Here is a 16644-nt window from a genome sequence, read left to right on the forward strand (position 1 = left end):
TACTAGAAATTAGGAGACGGCTTATTTATTCGCATACTGATCTCAACCATGGTATCTTTAAATCTAGTGAAATCGTGACATTTTGTGAAAAATATGCCTGATAGTTGGGGCGCTGAAAGATTTCTTAGTTAGGATGCATGGGGATAGCAGTAAAGGACCTGCACACAATACGGGAAGCGTGAAAAGGCCTTGTCCCAAGACCTATATATTAGCTTCTAGTGTAGAAGCGGCATACGTAGAGATATAACATCTGTACTCGGTAAATCTTTCTGCAGCCCTTTATACCCTCATAGTCTGATGCAGTCTCAAAGTACTTCTGGACTTACTTTCCATAAAGCAGACCATCTCTTACGTGCGGACCGGGTTGTGGGGCGGCTGTTCCGTTTAGCGACGCTAGTATTTCTCATACATCAAATTACATGATTGTTTCCTTTCCGTGTATTCGCTCTATCGGTAACCTTGTCTTATGTACCTTCCTACTGCCAAGATTTCCACCAAAACTGGTATATTCTCAGGTAACATAATTTTGATATTATAAAAAGTCATGATAGGTCACTAGGTAGGCAAAATGATGCAACGTCGTCTTTCCTATTCATTTCAGACGTTTTTGTGGATGATCTCGGCGTCATAGTAGTAAACTGTGCATTTTCTAGTAGCGCGTGCCGTCCTGTAATCCGCCACTTTAACAGTTTGTAATCTTTGTTTAAAAAGCAAGGATCGATTAAAAAATCAGATAATCACTGTTTCTGCTGCTCTCAGGCACTATTAAATATGTGGATTGGGAGTGACAACACTCGAATGTGCAGGTACCTGGTGGGCGTTTCATCACATAGGGCATTTCATGTCACTGGGATGGGGGTTACTTATTTTTGACTAGTGCTTCGTTTAAGTATCGACAAGTTCGCAAAACGGCGACTATGCGATTATTCTGACACATTTATCAGGTTGTGCATCCGTAATGCCGATGGCCTGGCTTTTCGACTTAAGCTAGGTTGAGCCTAGTGTCTGGGTCACGGAGCATTGGGCATGGCGCGTAGTCCATGTGTCACGATTTCGCTGAACTACCGCCATTGCGCTTGGGCAGATTTATGAGCCGATCAGAGCCGGTCATTGGACAGGACTTTGCGCCGACCTGGAAGATCCGCAAATTGACCTTTTGAAGCCAATGGCGGGATGTTGGGAAGCATGTGTGGAGTCATCTCGATTGAGGGATGCTACTAGGTGGGACTATAGCCGCTTGTTATGCGATAATGATATGAATATGGTAATTTGAAATTGCTTAGTTGATTGAAGAGGGATTTTCAGAATGTACTCCGTCGTCTCAGTATGTCCCTGCCCGACATAGAACAATTGACGCAATCTTGGCCGTCGGATTCAGGGGAACCCTCCGGAACCCAAACCAGGGCCCGATCCGCAGTATGGTGGAGCACATTGAGCTTTCCCCGGGCAAATCGCAACGATTTTTGCACTCTAAACGTATCTTTTCCAATTGCATATAAGCCGGGTGATCTGCATGCGACTGTGGTTCAAACTGGATTGAACAACGATGTTTTCATCACGCCAAGTAGCCTTCAGTTCCCTGGGTGCTGTTCGTGGATTATCCTCCACATAAGAGGTGACATTAGAGTGGCACTGGGGAATTAAAGGACACTTGCAAGATTGGGTTGACGCATATTGGTACGTCGTGCATGTCTCCGCCAATACTTCCTGGGTTAGGTATTATTCTTTTTATTATCCTTTTTTTTAACCACATTTTTCTTACCACATTTGGACTAGTTCCTCACTGCGCCAAAAACAAAGCGATCGAAACCGGGCCGCAGCCCGGCCCCTGTCGGCACGGAACGTGAGCTTCTTACGTCCCATGGCATGCATAGCGCACAGTCCATGCGACATGATCTTCTGGATCTACCACTGATATACTCACTTCGACCATCACGCCTTCCAGCCTTAAGGGCTGTGAGCAAGAGAAACGGGGATTATAATATTGATTGCGCTAATGGATTTGGAATTCAACCCCTGCCTAGCGCGGAAACCTCGGCACGCATGGCTATGGCTAATTTTGATGCTAACGCGGATCCTCTGGCTAACGCTGATCGGGTAATAATAAACGGTTGGGACGGATCAATGGCGGGGACTATTTTGTAATCGTATGCTTTTCTCATGAGAAGAGCTAGGCCCTTTTGGACTTACATATTGACCTGCGGTCCGCCTTCGAGTTTATTTAATTAAAAGACCCCACAACGGCCAAATGCTCATCGCAGCGCAAGCGAGATGGAGTTGACGGAAGCGCGGATCAATCCTATGAAAACAAGCGACGAAATTTGGCGGAGCATTGGGAGTAAGTGGTATTAGTTTTGGGGTAAAAAAATTTAATGACAGACGCGCTCTGATTTGCCGTAGACCTCCATGACATTGTGGCTCCGGAACATGATTGGCTTGATTGATGAAAATGATAAAATTACCCTTCGTGTGTGGGTCTGCAGGGAACGGTGGATATGCCAAGAAAAGCGGGTCAGTTTGATTCGATCCGGGTACGACTGAGCTTTCCCCGAACAAATCGTAGACCTTTCCTACAGACTCTATCAATGTCTAAATGAGCATCGCGGTCATAATTATCTGTCTGCGATTACTAGCGATCAACTACAGTACTGAGCCCCACCCACGGTGATAAATCGTTATCATGGTACGTCACAAATTGCGGTTCTGGCGCGGAACTCGACCGAAGGCGACATGTGACCTCTGTAACCGCTAGGAGAAGGCCAAAGGATTATTTCACGTGGAAACAAAGTTCTTGATAACTCGTTTCAGGTCTCTATAGAACATAGTGGTATTCCCTCACTGCTTTTGACGCTTCGAACCCACGACCTCTCGAGTTTTGGCTGCATCCCTGCTCGACAAAGCCTCCACTTGTTTCCTCAATGTAGCAACATCTTTACTCAACGTGTCTATAGCACCAATCATATCTATATACTTTCGCTGCATTCCCTGATTCCACCGGTCCTGGCCCTCGAGCGACTTTGCATCAGATCTGAAGCGTCAGTGTTGGGATTCTGGTCCTGTCTCCAAGGGAAACCTACTGCACCCGCCCATCTAATCTATAATCAAGCCGTTAGTATGCGATATCTCACAAGACAACAGGTTCAGACTCACTCGGCCATACATTCGATCATTTTCACCATTGACTCTGTGGAATCCTCAGGTTTCAAGAACTTTACGGATCTGGCTCCATCCAAGGCCCGTTCCTTGGTATGTTCCTTGGCCCATTGTCCCTGAGTTTCCTCTTCATCACTGCATCCATCCATGGAGGTAGCCTTGCCTTCCTCATCGGATACATCGGTCTGTTGGGAATGGCAATCATCGTCTACAGAGCCGGCGATTGACGTGCGGGGGCTCCAAATATCGTTTGGCTCCGGTGAACCTGATGAAAGCAATTGAGACATTCGGTCTACATACCGCTGCGAATTTCTTTGGTCACCCATTGCAACTGTCTTGAAGTCAAGCAGGGGGTTCGGGGAGAAACAGTGAAATAAGGAATGGAGGGTAGTAAGAAATGGGGGGAATTTGATCCCTTAAAGATTCGAAGTGAAAAGTGACCGTACCCAAACATGCCTAGCAATTAGTACCTGAACTCAGTATCTCCCTATATTACAGATTAATAAGGTTTGAGTAATTTCATCCATTTCCACTAACAAAGGGGCCCTCTCCCTGTCAAGCTCCGAATGTACCTCTAGACAAAAGAAAAAATAAAAAAAATAAAAACTAAAGAAGGCAAAAAAAAAGGGAAATGGTGAGTTTAGCGGGTGACACGGCCGTTGAATATGGCTATCCCTTCCCTAAGTGCCACGCCCCACCGGGTTCAAATTTTATCATTTTATTTTATTATTATATTCATATACATTTTTGTTTCGCGTCTGTTTAACTATATACCACCGTTCATTACGTTGATTTTTCTTTTATCATTAACCGAAGTATGACTGGGCGTAATAATTATCCCGAAGGCGGCAAATAACCCCGGATATTGACCGTTTCTCAACCGGTGCAGTGTACTGACAGACGACCACTTTGACCTCACAAAACTGCAGACATCTTCCGCCAACTTGAACAGCCTATGAACAATCTGGTGGCAGCATCGTGCTGCACTTTCCTCATTCGCAGTCACTGTTCTCCCTCGAATCACACAGAAGCCAAAGACCGACCAGGGTCAGGATGTATCTGGTGGAGAACTATTCGACTAGGGTCTTGTCGGGCAAGCCCGCACTCATAGTTGTAACGGAACACCGCAATTAATCAAGACCGCTGTAGAACTTTCCCATCCTAGATAAGCCTGTGACACTCCCAAGTTCGACCGACTTCCCTTTACAATTTTTACTGCATCCGATCTTTGTACCATCTCGCCTGCCATCCTAATCCAGTGGTTTACCTGTCATAAAAGATGCCTAGAACCAGGATCTCTAAAACAAACAAGATCGCCTGGTCTTCATGGGAAAAAAGGAACCTCCTTTCCTGGTTGCATCGGCACCGAAGGATGTCTTGGAAGGAAAGGTCCAGGGCATACCTCAGGCAGTTCGGCGTGAAACGAACGGGCGAGGCATTAAGGTGCAAACAAAATTACCTGTTACGGGAATATCGCTCCATCCAGAAAAGTCTGCCTGAGACCACCAGCTCGGGGGCAGTTCCGTTACGAGTCCAACGCGAAGAAGCTCGGATGTCCTGCTTGCCGTCGCTTCCAATCTACGCACCTAGAGGCTCCCGCACAAAAACTCGCCTTTTGATCCATGCGTTAGAGCAGCTGGCTGTTTCAGAACGCCGCCACCTGACGAACGACTCGGATAGCGCAAACGAGAGACTACCAGGTAAGATATAGCGGCAGCCATGGCGATGGGTCAGGAGGGCTAATGATTCGATAGGTTATACGATTCGACCGCCACACACTCTGAGGTCCGCACCCTCGCGACATATTTCGTACCTCTGGAAGTTTGTACATCCTATGGCAGCTGCTACGAGAGCGTCACGGAATGCTGAGATCTTATGATTCTCAACGTTTACCACTTCTGCGTATAACTCAATGGAGATGACTCTATCCATCTTGCATGTTTCAAGCCATCTATGTATATATAAATAATATTGGCACTGGGTATCTGGCTTTCCATCGGTCGGTCTGTTTGAGACCGATCTATATTGGTCGCCGAAGAAAACCTGGCGTGATTCCCATGTTGTCCCAAATACCTGAACCTAGACATATTTGCTAGTCACGGCATTGTGTTACGACGATGATGTTAACTCAAGTATCAGCAACCGCCGCGCACAGGGCACAAGCAGCTCCATGGTTCACATTGGCAGAGCCCCACTGTCCGTGTGCCTCCTCGCTGAATAAAATGACTGAAGATCAGACATGAACTGGTAATAATCAATGCCTACTTTAGAAAAGTACTTTAAAAAAATAACTCTTTACATTCACCAGTGGTGGCAGCATTTTCGTCTTGGCTGGCGACAGTGTTGCCAACTGTCCCGGAAATTTCACAGAACAATATATTCAAAGAGCTATCTTGAATATAAATCATAAGTGGAGGTGAGAGCAGCGCCTTTCTAATAGAGAGCCAATGAGCAAGGTCATTGTGGCATTGCCCGTTTCTTGCGTGCTGGGTTGTTCTGGACGGTAGAAACCTGCCTTTCCTTGCACAATTCATCTACACGAGCTTGCATGTTCTCCAGTGTTTCCTCTAATTCTTGGATCTTGTCTTTGAGAGCTGTGGTTTCGCTCAGTAATGTCGCGTTTTCGGTCAATACGTCGGCAAAGCCATTCTGAGTAATGCCATTGATAAAGTGTTCGATTTTCCTATAAGTCTGGTTAGCATGTTGATTTGCTCACTTGGAAAGCAGGCTCCGACTCCAGCAAGGTACCGCAGTAGGGATCTGCCAGACTACTAAGAAGGCTGTGGAACTCACTTGACTCGCTTATGAAGGCTGTCAATCTCAAAGTCAGCACAAAAGGCCAGCCACTGTAATGTACGGTAGGAGCTCACTCTTGGTTTTGCTGGGTTGACCGCGAAGATTGCTGTGCTGCTGTGAACTTCAATTCAGCCACCGTTCATTCCTGTGCGTGGGCCTTGACCACAAATGATGGTACCTTTCTCATCCTTGGCACGGGATGCTAGATCAGGATTTCCTTTGAGGTGAAACGGTGTTATTCTTGTTTGTTGTTGCTCTTCCTCTGGAGGCATCAAGCTTGCGATTTGTGCTTCGTAACCACCTGGTTGACGACTGGATCGTAGAATTTGGGCGTACGACATTGAAAAAACGTGACAAAATTGAACGGACGTTCAGGAAAGTTCAGAATAGGGAGAACGAGGAGGAGGTCGGGGAAAGAGAGGAACGTGGGTGGAAGAATGCGCCATTTCGTGCGCGTGGTGGATTCGCACTACTGCAGGCACTAAAGGGGCCCCGGCGCGGCAAAAAAGAAAAAAAAAAAAAAAAAGAAAAAAAAAATCAAAAATCAAAAACAGATAACAATGAAAATTGGAAACGTAAAGGGCAGTACAGGATAAATCCTTATGGGCCGTTCCTTATTTTGTTTGCATTAGCCAGCTTAGGTAAAGGAAGAATCAACACACGTCCAGAAATCGTTGCAGGGGGAATCGGGGCAATACGCCATTAATATACTAGGTAATTCAACAAAACACGCAATTGTTGTAGCAAGTTGACTTCGAGATAACCATTTGAACAGGTCATCTTAGGCCATCGAAGATGTTTATGAGGGCAGTCTAACGTTTGATTCACATGCCCGACTTTTAGTCAGTGGATACCTATCGGTCTGGGATCCACCCATCACGAACTTGGCTGACCACTGTGAAATCATTTACCTCATAACTTTGAGTACATCATCATCTTCACTGCGCGTCCATACTATAGCATTCCCACGAGGCTGGGGTTGCGTTAATGGTACTTATCGAGTCTCGTAGTGGGAACGGATAAAAAAGCCCTACGCGCCCACTTTGGAGAGTAGGAGCAGGCTTCCTGCCCTCCCTCACTGCCATGAGCCCCGTGAGGTAAATTTTGTGCTCCCTCACTGCCATGAGCCCCGTGAGGTAAATTTTGTGCTCCCTCACTGCCCTGAGCCCCGTGAGGTAAATTTTGTGCTCCCTCATTGCCCTGAGCCCCGTGAGGTAAATTTTGTGCTCCCTCACTGCCCTGAGCCCCGTGAGGTAAATTTTGTGCTCCCTCATTGCCCTGAGCCCCGTGAGGTAAATTTTGTGCTCCCTCACTGCCCTGAGCCCCGTGAGGTAAATTTTGTGCTCCCTCATTGCCCTGAGCCCCGTGAGGTAAATTTTGTGCTCCCTCACTGCCATGAGCCCCGTGAGGTAAATTTTGTGCTCCCTCACTGCCCTGAGCCCCGTGAGGTAAATTTTGTGCTCCCTCATTGCCCTGAGCCCCGTGAGGTAAATTTTGTGCTCCCTCACTGCCATGAGCCCCGTGAGGTAAATTTTGTGCTCCCTCACTGCCCTGAGCCCCGTGAGGTAAATTTTGTGCTCCCTCATTGCCCTGAGCCCCGTGAGGTAAATTTTGTGCTCCCTCATTGCCCTGAGCCCCGTGAGGTAAATTTTGTGCTCCCTCACTGCCCTGAGCCCCGTGAGGTAAATTTTGTGCTCCCTCTGGCGGCGTGCAGCACCTCTCCGTGGTGCCAGGGACCAGTACTCGATCATCATACGTCGATATCGAGGAAGCTAAGACATGCACAGAACTTATTTACTATCTTATTTTCTTGGTTTGCGCATAGAATCTCATCTTGAGCTTTACTCTATGCACCCACAAGACGAGTTTTTGACATTTTAGACGTAAAAAGTGTGATTTCAACCGAATCAATGTTCCTAGATAATTGTTTATGACTCAATATTGACGTAGCCAACCCTGTCCACCAATACGCGCTTTGGTTTAGTTTTATTTCAATGCATCGGAAGAGTTAAAAATTCTTCCACTGTACTTGTACAGAAAAGAACTCTGAAGTAGGATATGTCCCCATGAGGTGTGGTGTGGTGCATGCTGAGTCACCTCAAAGCAGTAATTACATTTGGTAGACAGAGTGCGATCTTGATTCTACCAAAAAGTGGTTAAACGGGGGGTTAAGAAGGGGGGTTAAGCAGAGCGGTTAAGAAAAGAGTGGTTGAGAAGAGTGGTTAAGAAGAGTGGTTAAGAAGAGTGGTTAAGAAGAGTGGTTAAGAAGAGTGGTTAAGAAGAGTGGTTAAGAAGAGTGGTTAAGAAGAGTGGTTAAGAAGAGTGGTTAAGAAGAGTGGTTAAGAAGAGTGGTTAAGAAGAGTGGTTAAGAAGAGTGGTTAAGAAGAGTGGTTAAGAAGAGTGGTTAAGAAGAGTGGTTAAGAGGAGTGGTTAAGAAGAGTGGTTAAGAAGAGTGGTTAAGAAGAGTGGTTAAGAAGAGTGGTTAAGAAGAGTGGTTAAGAGGAGTGGTCAAGAAGAGCGGCCAAAATCTGAACTAGTTATCGATGATTAATCGGATCATGCTGGTCATCAGGCTTGGTGATTCCACCATTTGTTCAACGCAAGCACTCTTTCCCTAAACACAGACAAACCCCAAATCAGGAACATTCTGCGCATTAGACGAACCAGCTGCCAGCAAAGAAAAAGACGGGCCTTTGCCTGGTACGTGTAGGATTACTGTGAACAGCTTTCATTAACCCTTGAAATCTGCGGTACGCAACTATTCTTCAAAATTCGTAACAAAAATATACGGGGTGATCAAACGGCAACATTTGCTATCGTTTTTAGTCAACCAAATCTCAAATATGGCTATTAGCAGAATAATGATCCTCTCGTGTTGAACACAACCAAAAATTATCCAGACGCTCATGTGAGTACAAACAATGAGGTTCCACACAATATGGCTGTTATATCATGGGTATATTCGGGTTATTATTGACCTTCTGTCTCAGGCAGGCTTGATTTACGATTTCAAAGCGGAGTCAACACTGAGGGGATTGCGGGATTATCCGGCTCTGGTGATCAATGCACGGCCTTTTAAGTCTCACGAGCATGAACGGTGGGAGTAATTTCGTGCTTTGATCTACGACGTCTGTACCTAACGCGCCCATCACTAGCCGCATCCGTGTAAAAACCCAGATTTCCCAACCGCACTTGGCGGCGATATAGTCTCATTGGCTAGACTCTGTATTTTATTCCGTTCTAGTCTGAACAGAAAGCAAAACGGGAGGTGGGGCCGGAGACCTATTCTCGGATCCCCGCTCAATCAGTAACTCCCATCTCCTTTCTCTGAATTGGATGCGAGATAATGCAAGAAAACCACCCGCACTAAAATTCTACTTTGATAACCATTTGGACGCAGGTACGATTAGTGTACTCCGCTTCAAACGGGTCAGATTCGGGATTCGAGCTTCCCACACGCAGGAATATGACCTACCACCCATTATTGTTGTTTGAACACGATCCACGGAGCGGAGGGGGAAAAAAAATAAAAAAAAACCGCCCCCCAATTAATATAGTGGTAATATATACTCTACTGGGCAGATGATAGATTATCTAAGTGTCCACACACGTGATGTCAACAAATGGATTTATAACTAGCGCTGTCGGGGCCTCTGCGTAGCATCCGGACATCACTGTCTCCTTTCCATGAAACGTCGTCACATTGCTACGTGTGTCCTCGATTAGACGGCAGACTTCGGCAATTTGTTCTTACTCTATGTGCCCACAGGTTTCCAACTGATTTTACTCAGATCCAGTCACATTCCAGATGGTTACCAACGCTGTCACTGTTGAAGGCTCTGGCCGCAACATTAGGGAAGATGACTGCATACTGAACTGTCTGCCAGAAATGAAAAGCGTGTATTCTGAGCATTTTAGGCCTTTTCAAGATAAGCTGTCTTTGGTCCTTCAGCATTCTCGGTCACATTTCAGGGCCCTAGCGGGGCGAGAGAGCTTTGCTGGGTTCTTGAACGTTCCCCTCATAAGCGACGCCCTAGTGAAGACAATAGAAGTGATGTTTGAAGCACCGAAGCCTTGTGTACTTCAGCTCCACAACGACGAAGCCAGTGCCAATATCAATTGGCTTGATGTTGTCAAGGAAAGAAATTATGAGGCTGAATACAAAGGGAATGGAATTTACCATTTCCATATGCGGGACCGGGGCGTGATTGTCCAGTTGTCTGCTTTCCAACACAACATGATCCTTTCAGGGTTACCTCGACAGCTGATTTAACCATGGTCCTACGAAAGGGACGTACAAATAGAACTAAATACCTTGGCGCTGGCAGCCGAAATGGCATCACGGGTGAACCAACTTGCATCGGACGGTAAGCCCACTCAAACATTATATTTACCCTATTCACTCGCTTACGTCACCTCGCAGTCATCAAAGCCAATAACACTGTGCTTGAAGAGATACTAAGAAGGGATCGAATCCTCCGCCGCAATCCGCAGCCAAGTCGAAGATCGGCGGGCTCGCCCTTTCCTCTGGAATCAGCCGAAGAGCCAGCAAACTTTATGCAAGTGCAGATTGACGTTGATCCGCCGGATGGAATGGCTATCGAGACTCAAAGGACAGACGCGCAAGCCAGTGCTTCAAAACGTGGTGCTGGAACACGGAACTGTACGTAATACGCATAAGAAACGTGGCATTGACACTGAAGAGGTTGAAGAAACGTATTAATAATTTGGATTTACCAGTTCTCAAAACAAGGCTTGGCCTGCAGAAGTATTGAAGCAACTTCCTCTATGGTTTGAAGACAAAGTACGGAAGAATCAGTCGCAGGAAGAGATTGCACAAAATTTTCACGGAACATTCACACAAAAAAGGACTTTTCATGCTATTGAGGCAAAAGTGTATTTCTTAACAGGAAAAAGTCATTTTAGGAAGCGCAATAAAAAGACTTCGCGCAAAAGACCTGTGTCTTTGACACCTCGCTCCTCTCCACCGCCGTCTCAATTCTCTGGATCAGTGGATTCCACCCAACAATTGATCTCGAGATCGAGCATTGAGGTTCACGATTTACGTTTAGCCCCGAACCTGCTTCCATATCTGAATTCTGAAGACTGCGAGGATGGAGATTCTTACGGCCTTCATGGTGTTCAACCGGTTGACCCTGAAAGAGAAACCAGCGATCTACATGCAGTACCTGAACAGGATACTGCGAATCAAATGTTAAGTTGCCAGCGCGCCCCTCAGGAGCGTGAACCTCAGTCAGGTACAAGTCAAAATGAGTCGCCAGTTCGAGGAAGCCGCCAGGCGGAAGAATCGCCTAAAGCCCATCCAGGTTTCTCAGACCTGGTGGGCGAAAGTCAGCCAAGGAATGGTAATCCAACCAATGTCTTCGCCGCAATATCAAAGATGGGTGATGCTTGCTTGCCACGAAGCTCTCCCTTAGAACCCCCTCGGATATCAGAGCCTATCCAATCTCCAATCCGGCATCCCCCTGAAGACGATATCACACTCGAATGGCTAGGCCAAACGCTTTCCTGTTGTGCTGAGACCAGTACAATGCACATGGAGCAGGCAGACACGGCACATGGCAACCAATCATTAGAGACGCTTTCTCCGCAATCTTCATCACGCGAAAATTCATTGACTAGAGGTTCAGAAAATGAGGGTTTCAATGATGAAAGCCACACAGAAAGTGTGCCCAGGTCACCAACGCCCTTCCAAGTTCCTGAACCAAGCTCCACTGGTAACTCCACTGAGCATCACCCTCAAAACTGCGGAATGGATGAGCCAACCATTGATGCCTCTGAAAGTGCTTTCATTGACAAAAAATTGATTATAAGATGTCTCCATAAGAAGTCTAAATCACAGGCGGCGCGTTCTCATCCCAATTGGAACCATAAGGACCTGAACCGTTTACTAGGGTGGCACATGAAACGGAAAAACCTACCAAAGGAGAGACTTGAAGTTGAGTTTCTGAGAGACTTTGGCCACTATCGATCATCTTCTGCTATCGTTACAGCTTGTCGCAGAAAGAGAAAGGCAGATTCTCGCCATAAGGATGTAACCTCAGCCCCCACTCCAGGTCGACTAACTCCGCTTGCTCCCGTTCTCAATACTAAGCCGGTATCACGACCACCCAACGCCATCATTGGGTCCGACACTCCCAGCTTGCATTCATCGCATACTGCAGCAGTACCGAGCAATGAGAATACTACACTCAAGCCTCCACCGCTGGAGCGATCTAGATCGCGACACCTTACTCAGCCACAGATCCTAGGCAACATAGACAGATTTTCTCGCGATATGGCTCCACCGTTACATGAGAGCGACGAAACAGTGGATCAAAGTTCACCGGCTGCCGTTGCCCCCGAATCCGCTTCCGGACAGATGGTATGTTGGACACCCGACAGCGCCGAAGATACCCCCACGTTGGGCAATCGGCGCCACCGAGTTGAAATCACGCCAAAACCTCCATCCAGGTTCACAGCAATCAATGGCGGGAACGTTCATCCCGCTGATCCAAATTCAACTGCTCAGCCGGAGACCAATAAGCGAGACGCTGTACCTAATGGGCAAGGAGGCCAGCGAGCATCAAAAGAAAAGTGTGTCGGGTAGAGGAGAGATGGCCAAAATGTGTCACAGAAAGAAGGGTTCCAGAGTAAGCTCACCTCTAATGCAGTGTCCGCCATAGTCACTAGGCTCTTTCAAGATAATCAGATCTATGTGTTACCTGACCTTTTTCAGCCACTTTTCTTTTTCTCTTTTTTTTTTCTTTGCTTCCCACGCTGACTGCTTTCATTTGCACTTGCAGGTGAAAGAGGGCACCCCAATCAGCTTACCCCTGAGCACGAACTGGCAGGTTCAAATAACTCAAAGCGGTCAGCCGGAACATCAGAAGGAGCTGAGAACCAGCGGTCACTGCCAATTGATGTTTCAGATGCCAACATTGCACAACTGGGAATGCGTACAGACTTGCAGAACACATCGCAGTCTCAAGAGCGGGACGTCGATATCCCACCCAAAAACAACTCCCAGCTCACTTACATACAAAACCCGGACCCAAATTGCCCGCCCAACTCCCAAGTTGCAAACACCAGACCATCCCATTTCTGCAGGCCCAATTCCCAATCCGGGGCTTCTCAAACTAGCGGTGTGTCAGGAAGCGCTCACACAGGCGGTTTGTTCACACCCCATACTAGTGGTCCCGCGTATCCTGACATGAGGCCCGAAGCAATTGTTCCAATATCAGTCTCAGCATCCTTCCTGAGCAGCCCAACCTGTCTTCCTCACTATCCGCTTCACGTGTTGCAGGGAGGCGGTGCCGAACGGTACCAAGGCCCTCCGCTCCCATCCTTGGCGCAGCAAATGTATTACCATCGTACGGGTGAGCCACTTCATAAATAGCCGCATGTGCTGTCTGCACCTTATACTTTCTCGCCTACCAAAATGGCCCAGGATCCTCTAATTTGGTGGCAAGACCCCAATGAAATTGGACATAGCCTGGTTTGCATGATGTCGGATTTGAAATCTCAGTCACTGAGCGTGCTACAAATTCATGGCACGCCAAGCTTTGGGTTATTGTAGAGCAAGTCTCGGTGATTGTGAGGATCCTGCGAAAGGGGATTGAAAGAAGTTACGCGCCTGTGTTATCTATTTGTCTGACATTTGGATATGTAGGAATGTCACAGGAAAGGGCTACTTTTAAGTAATAACCCCTGAGCGTCAGATACAACTGCGCTGCTCATTTAGGCTTTCAGGGAATATATCATGGAAACATAATTTCGCATGAAATACTCAACTTTGGCTGAATTTAGATAGTACCACTCAAGCTGGCGGACTTTCAAAGAAATTTGAGCCGATTATTAGGGTTTCCAGAATGGCACGTGATCAAAGGCGATGCGGTCTTGTATATCTGGTATTTACTTTGACGCATGGAACCGTCCCTGTTCTGAGCCTTCCATATAAAGCGCCCGAACTTTAGTCTTGTATCCGTGCGATCTTATCCAGTGCTCCATGTGCCAACACCTGTTACGAGATGAGAAATTCAGCTGTTCGTATGGTTATCTGTTGGAGTATTGCGCTGTTACTTTGTCATTGTTCGGCATGATTCTTTCATACTATAGACCAATAGCTTGGTACACATCTATTCAGAGCTCTACTGGCACCATTCTTCGATATACTAAAGGACCTGCAGTAAGGCCTGTTTGGTAACAATACAATTGAGAGACAGATCTTGACGTTGAAACATGAGGAGTGTAAGGCCAGTGGACCCGGATCCCTTCTGATCTAACCGTGACCAGTCTTCAGTGCGTAGCAATCGGCTGCGTTGAGTTAATATTGTCCGACGAAATACCTTTAGTATGTAATTGGCAAGGAAAGACAGGTATTATGCTTGCGTAAATAATAAGAAACCCGCCGACTAAGATGCTACAAATTCCCGAGTTTTCTATCTCTATCACATTTTTATCTATGCTCGGCGAGTGTTATCTCATATACACGCTATATGCAAGGCTTTCTTCCTCTAAAATCTACTATCTATCATAGTACAACGGGGAGAACGATAAAAACTCAATTTGTCTTCGAAGAATGGGCCATTTATAGTGGTTTCCTAAATGTCCTCCGGCGGCTGAATGAAGGGCAACGTGGGGTCATCCCAATTAGTTTGCCTTTATCTCAGCTTCAGGGTGCTTTGTAGTAGCTATGACTGTCTGCTAACATATCTACTAGCAAGTGCAATTGAATCCCTTTGTAGGAATGTAAGAGATCCAAGGACCGGACTATATAATTCATTAGCACCATTTCGTCCGTGGCCGTGAAGTAGATACAATTCAAGTCATGAAAACCTACCATTGCTAATTGCACACCTAGCCAGAGGCACCTGTATCTTCTTATCTTCACCTCACTGTCCACTTCAATCGAAATACTGTCGCCTGATCCATTGAAAAACCCCTTTGGGTAATATAATTGACTCCAAGTTTGGCCCCGTATCAAGAAATCTTCTGGAAGCTGTAGAGCTGCTCCATCGTCTGCAGCTGGGAACGACGCGTCTTCGATCTTCGGAAAATCATCGTTGGGTGTGATCAGACTATTGAGGAATCTAGTGATTGCTCTCCAAGGAACCCTCGCCTCCAAACTCTCCATGAAAGGGTGATGACAGGTGAGGCCCCAGAGAAAGGCTAGAGAGATATGGATTGCTGGGACTGAGTTGTGACCGTTACTATACTGAAGAAGGACCGAGAGTGTCCGAAAAGTAAGATGGACTCCCTGTAGGGCTTGTTTAGTTGGATATGCAGGTTGGTTGATCGAACAATTGCTTACACATGCTTGCTTCTGGTTGGCTGGACCCAATTCATTTGTCTGGGGAGTATGTCCACTCTGGCTTTGGGAAGATCCCACAGCCATGAATGCAGGATTGTGGTAACCGAATACAGAGGCGAAATTGCAGGACATGACGTACACTGTGTGTTGTCCTTGGTGACCATGGTGTTCCATGTACGATGGTAAGAGCGACAAGAATCCATTTATAAAAGTCATAAACCGCCCAGTGGAGTCGCCACGAAGTAGCACGTAATGTGCGGCGATAAAGTAGGTGGCCATGGAATTTTCTTGAAGTGCCAAATTGGGCCAGTCATTGAAGAAACGGCCAACGGTCACCCGGCTGCCTGGAAATGGCTGCGCACTGATGAGAGCTTTAGTAAGGAAAAAGAGTGTCTGAAGCGGATCAGGTTGTGACAAGACCCCAAGATGATGTTGGATTCGTCCGCTATCGGGATTTCGGTCCGCAGCCTTTTGGTACCAACACCGCGATATAACGTTCCAATATTCCCTATTCAACTTCTCCGCAAACATACCATATCGAGCCACATCGCCCAGTTGTTCGAACAACGAGTCCCCAAGCTCTGAATTCGACAGAATCAACCGTTTCAGAATCGAAGAGACCGTTTCGATGAAGCAGAGCATGTACTTCAAAGACCCTGGGAGGCTTTGTCGTAGGATATTCAACAACGAATAGATCCCATACCGCCACATACGATCAGACATCTCATATTTTTCAGGAACATTCTTGACATCCAGGCTGACGGATGGATGCTGGCACATGACGAAGAATTGTTCATGCTCGTGAAGCAAATTCAAGTGTAGGGTGATAAGGCCCCACCATCGGTCACTAGGCAGGTGTACTGTGGATGGGGCTCGGCTTTGCTCAAGCCACTGGCACTTTCTCTCACATTCTACAATCCTTGCGTATTGTGCTTCGATGATAAGTATGAAAATTTGGTCAAAATCCTTAGTCGTCAACTCACCTTGAAATTCGGAAGACAGCGAGCGTGAACCCATTTGGTACCAAGGTTGGGTTTTCGATAGTTCCCAGGAGCCAAGCCTGGAATGAAACTTGTTTTAGCCGTCCTTGAAGAAGGATTTGAAGTGAATATCCGTCCTGAGGAAATTTAGCTCGCACTCTTCGAATCCTGTTGTTCAGCAAAACAAGAAGCCATACCAGAGATTCGATATTGCCTCAAAGTAATGATTAGGCTGGGATAACAAATGTCTTTAACTGCAATTCATGATGTGGTAGAACCATTAGAGTGGATTTTATATAAAACTTCCACTATTGATTAGTAAAGGCCTATCCACCCTGGATGTCTTATTGTGATGATCGATACCAGGTCAGGTTGAACTAGCCTCCTTGGGACACGTAATAG

The 16644-nt window shown here is 46.6% G+C and overlaps 4 protein-coding genes across 4 annotated transcripts; 2 read left to right on the forward strand and 2 right to left on the reverse strand.

Annotated features, from left to right (window-relative positions):
- Positions 1-5610: 5610 nt before the first annotated feature.
- Positions 5611-6290, reverse strand: N7525_002856 (uncharacterized protein; the record flags this gene model as incomplete). Its single annotated transcript, XM_061212493.1, has 3 exons — positions 5611-5844; positions 5870-5964; positions 6086-6290. 3 exons carry the CDS (start codon positions 6288-6290, stop codon positions 5611-5613), a joined length of 534 nt encoding a protein of 177 aa, XP_061069514.1.
- A 3992-nt stretch (positions 6291-10282) lies between these two features.
- Positions 10283-12559, forward strand: N7525_002857 (uncharacterized protein; the record flags this gene model as incomplete). Its single annotated transcript, XM_061212494.1, has 3 exons — positions 10283-10316; positions 10416-10612; positions 10703-12559. 3 exons carry the CDS (start codon positions 10283-10285, stop codon positions 12557-12559), a joined length of 2088 nt encoding a protein of 695 aa, XP_061069515.1.
- A 16-nt stretch (positions 12560-12575) lies between these two features.
- Positions 12576-13348, forward strand: N7525_002858 (uncharacterized protein; the record flags this gene model as incomplete). The annotated part of the gene is made up of 2 exons (XM_061212495.1): positions 12576-12602; positions 12779-13348. 2 exons carry the CDS (start codon positions 12576-12578, stop codon positions 13346-13348), a joined length of 597 nt encoding a protein of 198 aa, XP_061069516.1.
- A 1676-nt stretch (positions 13349-15024) lies between these two features.
- On the reverse strand, positions 15025-16042 carry N7525_002859 (uncharacterized protein; the record flags this gene model as incomplete). Its single annotated transcript, XM_061212496.1, has 3 exons — positions 15025-15120; positions 15263-15918; positions 15976-16042. The coding sequence occupies 3 exons, from the start codon at positions 16040-16042 to the stop codon at positions 15025-15027; spliced, it is 819 nt and encodes a 272-aa protein (XP_061069517.1).
- Positions 16043-16644: the final 602 nt, after the last annotated feature.

Source organism: Penicillium rubens (assembly GCF_028828025.1).
Source record: "Penicillium rubens strain IBT 27055 chromosome Unknown utg000002l_segment0_segment0, whole genome shotgun sequence".
NCBI lineage: Eukaryota > Fungi > Ascomycota > Eurotiomycetes > Eurotiales > Aspergillaceae > Penicillium > Penicillium rubens.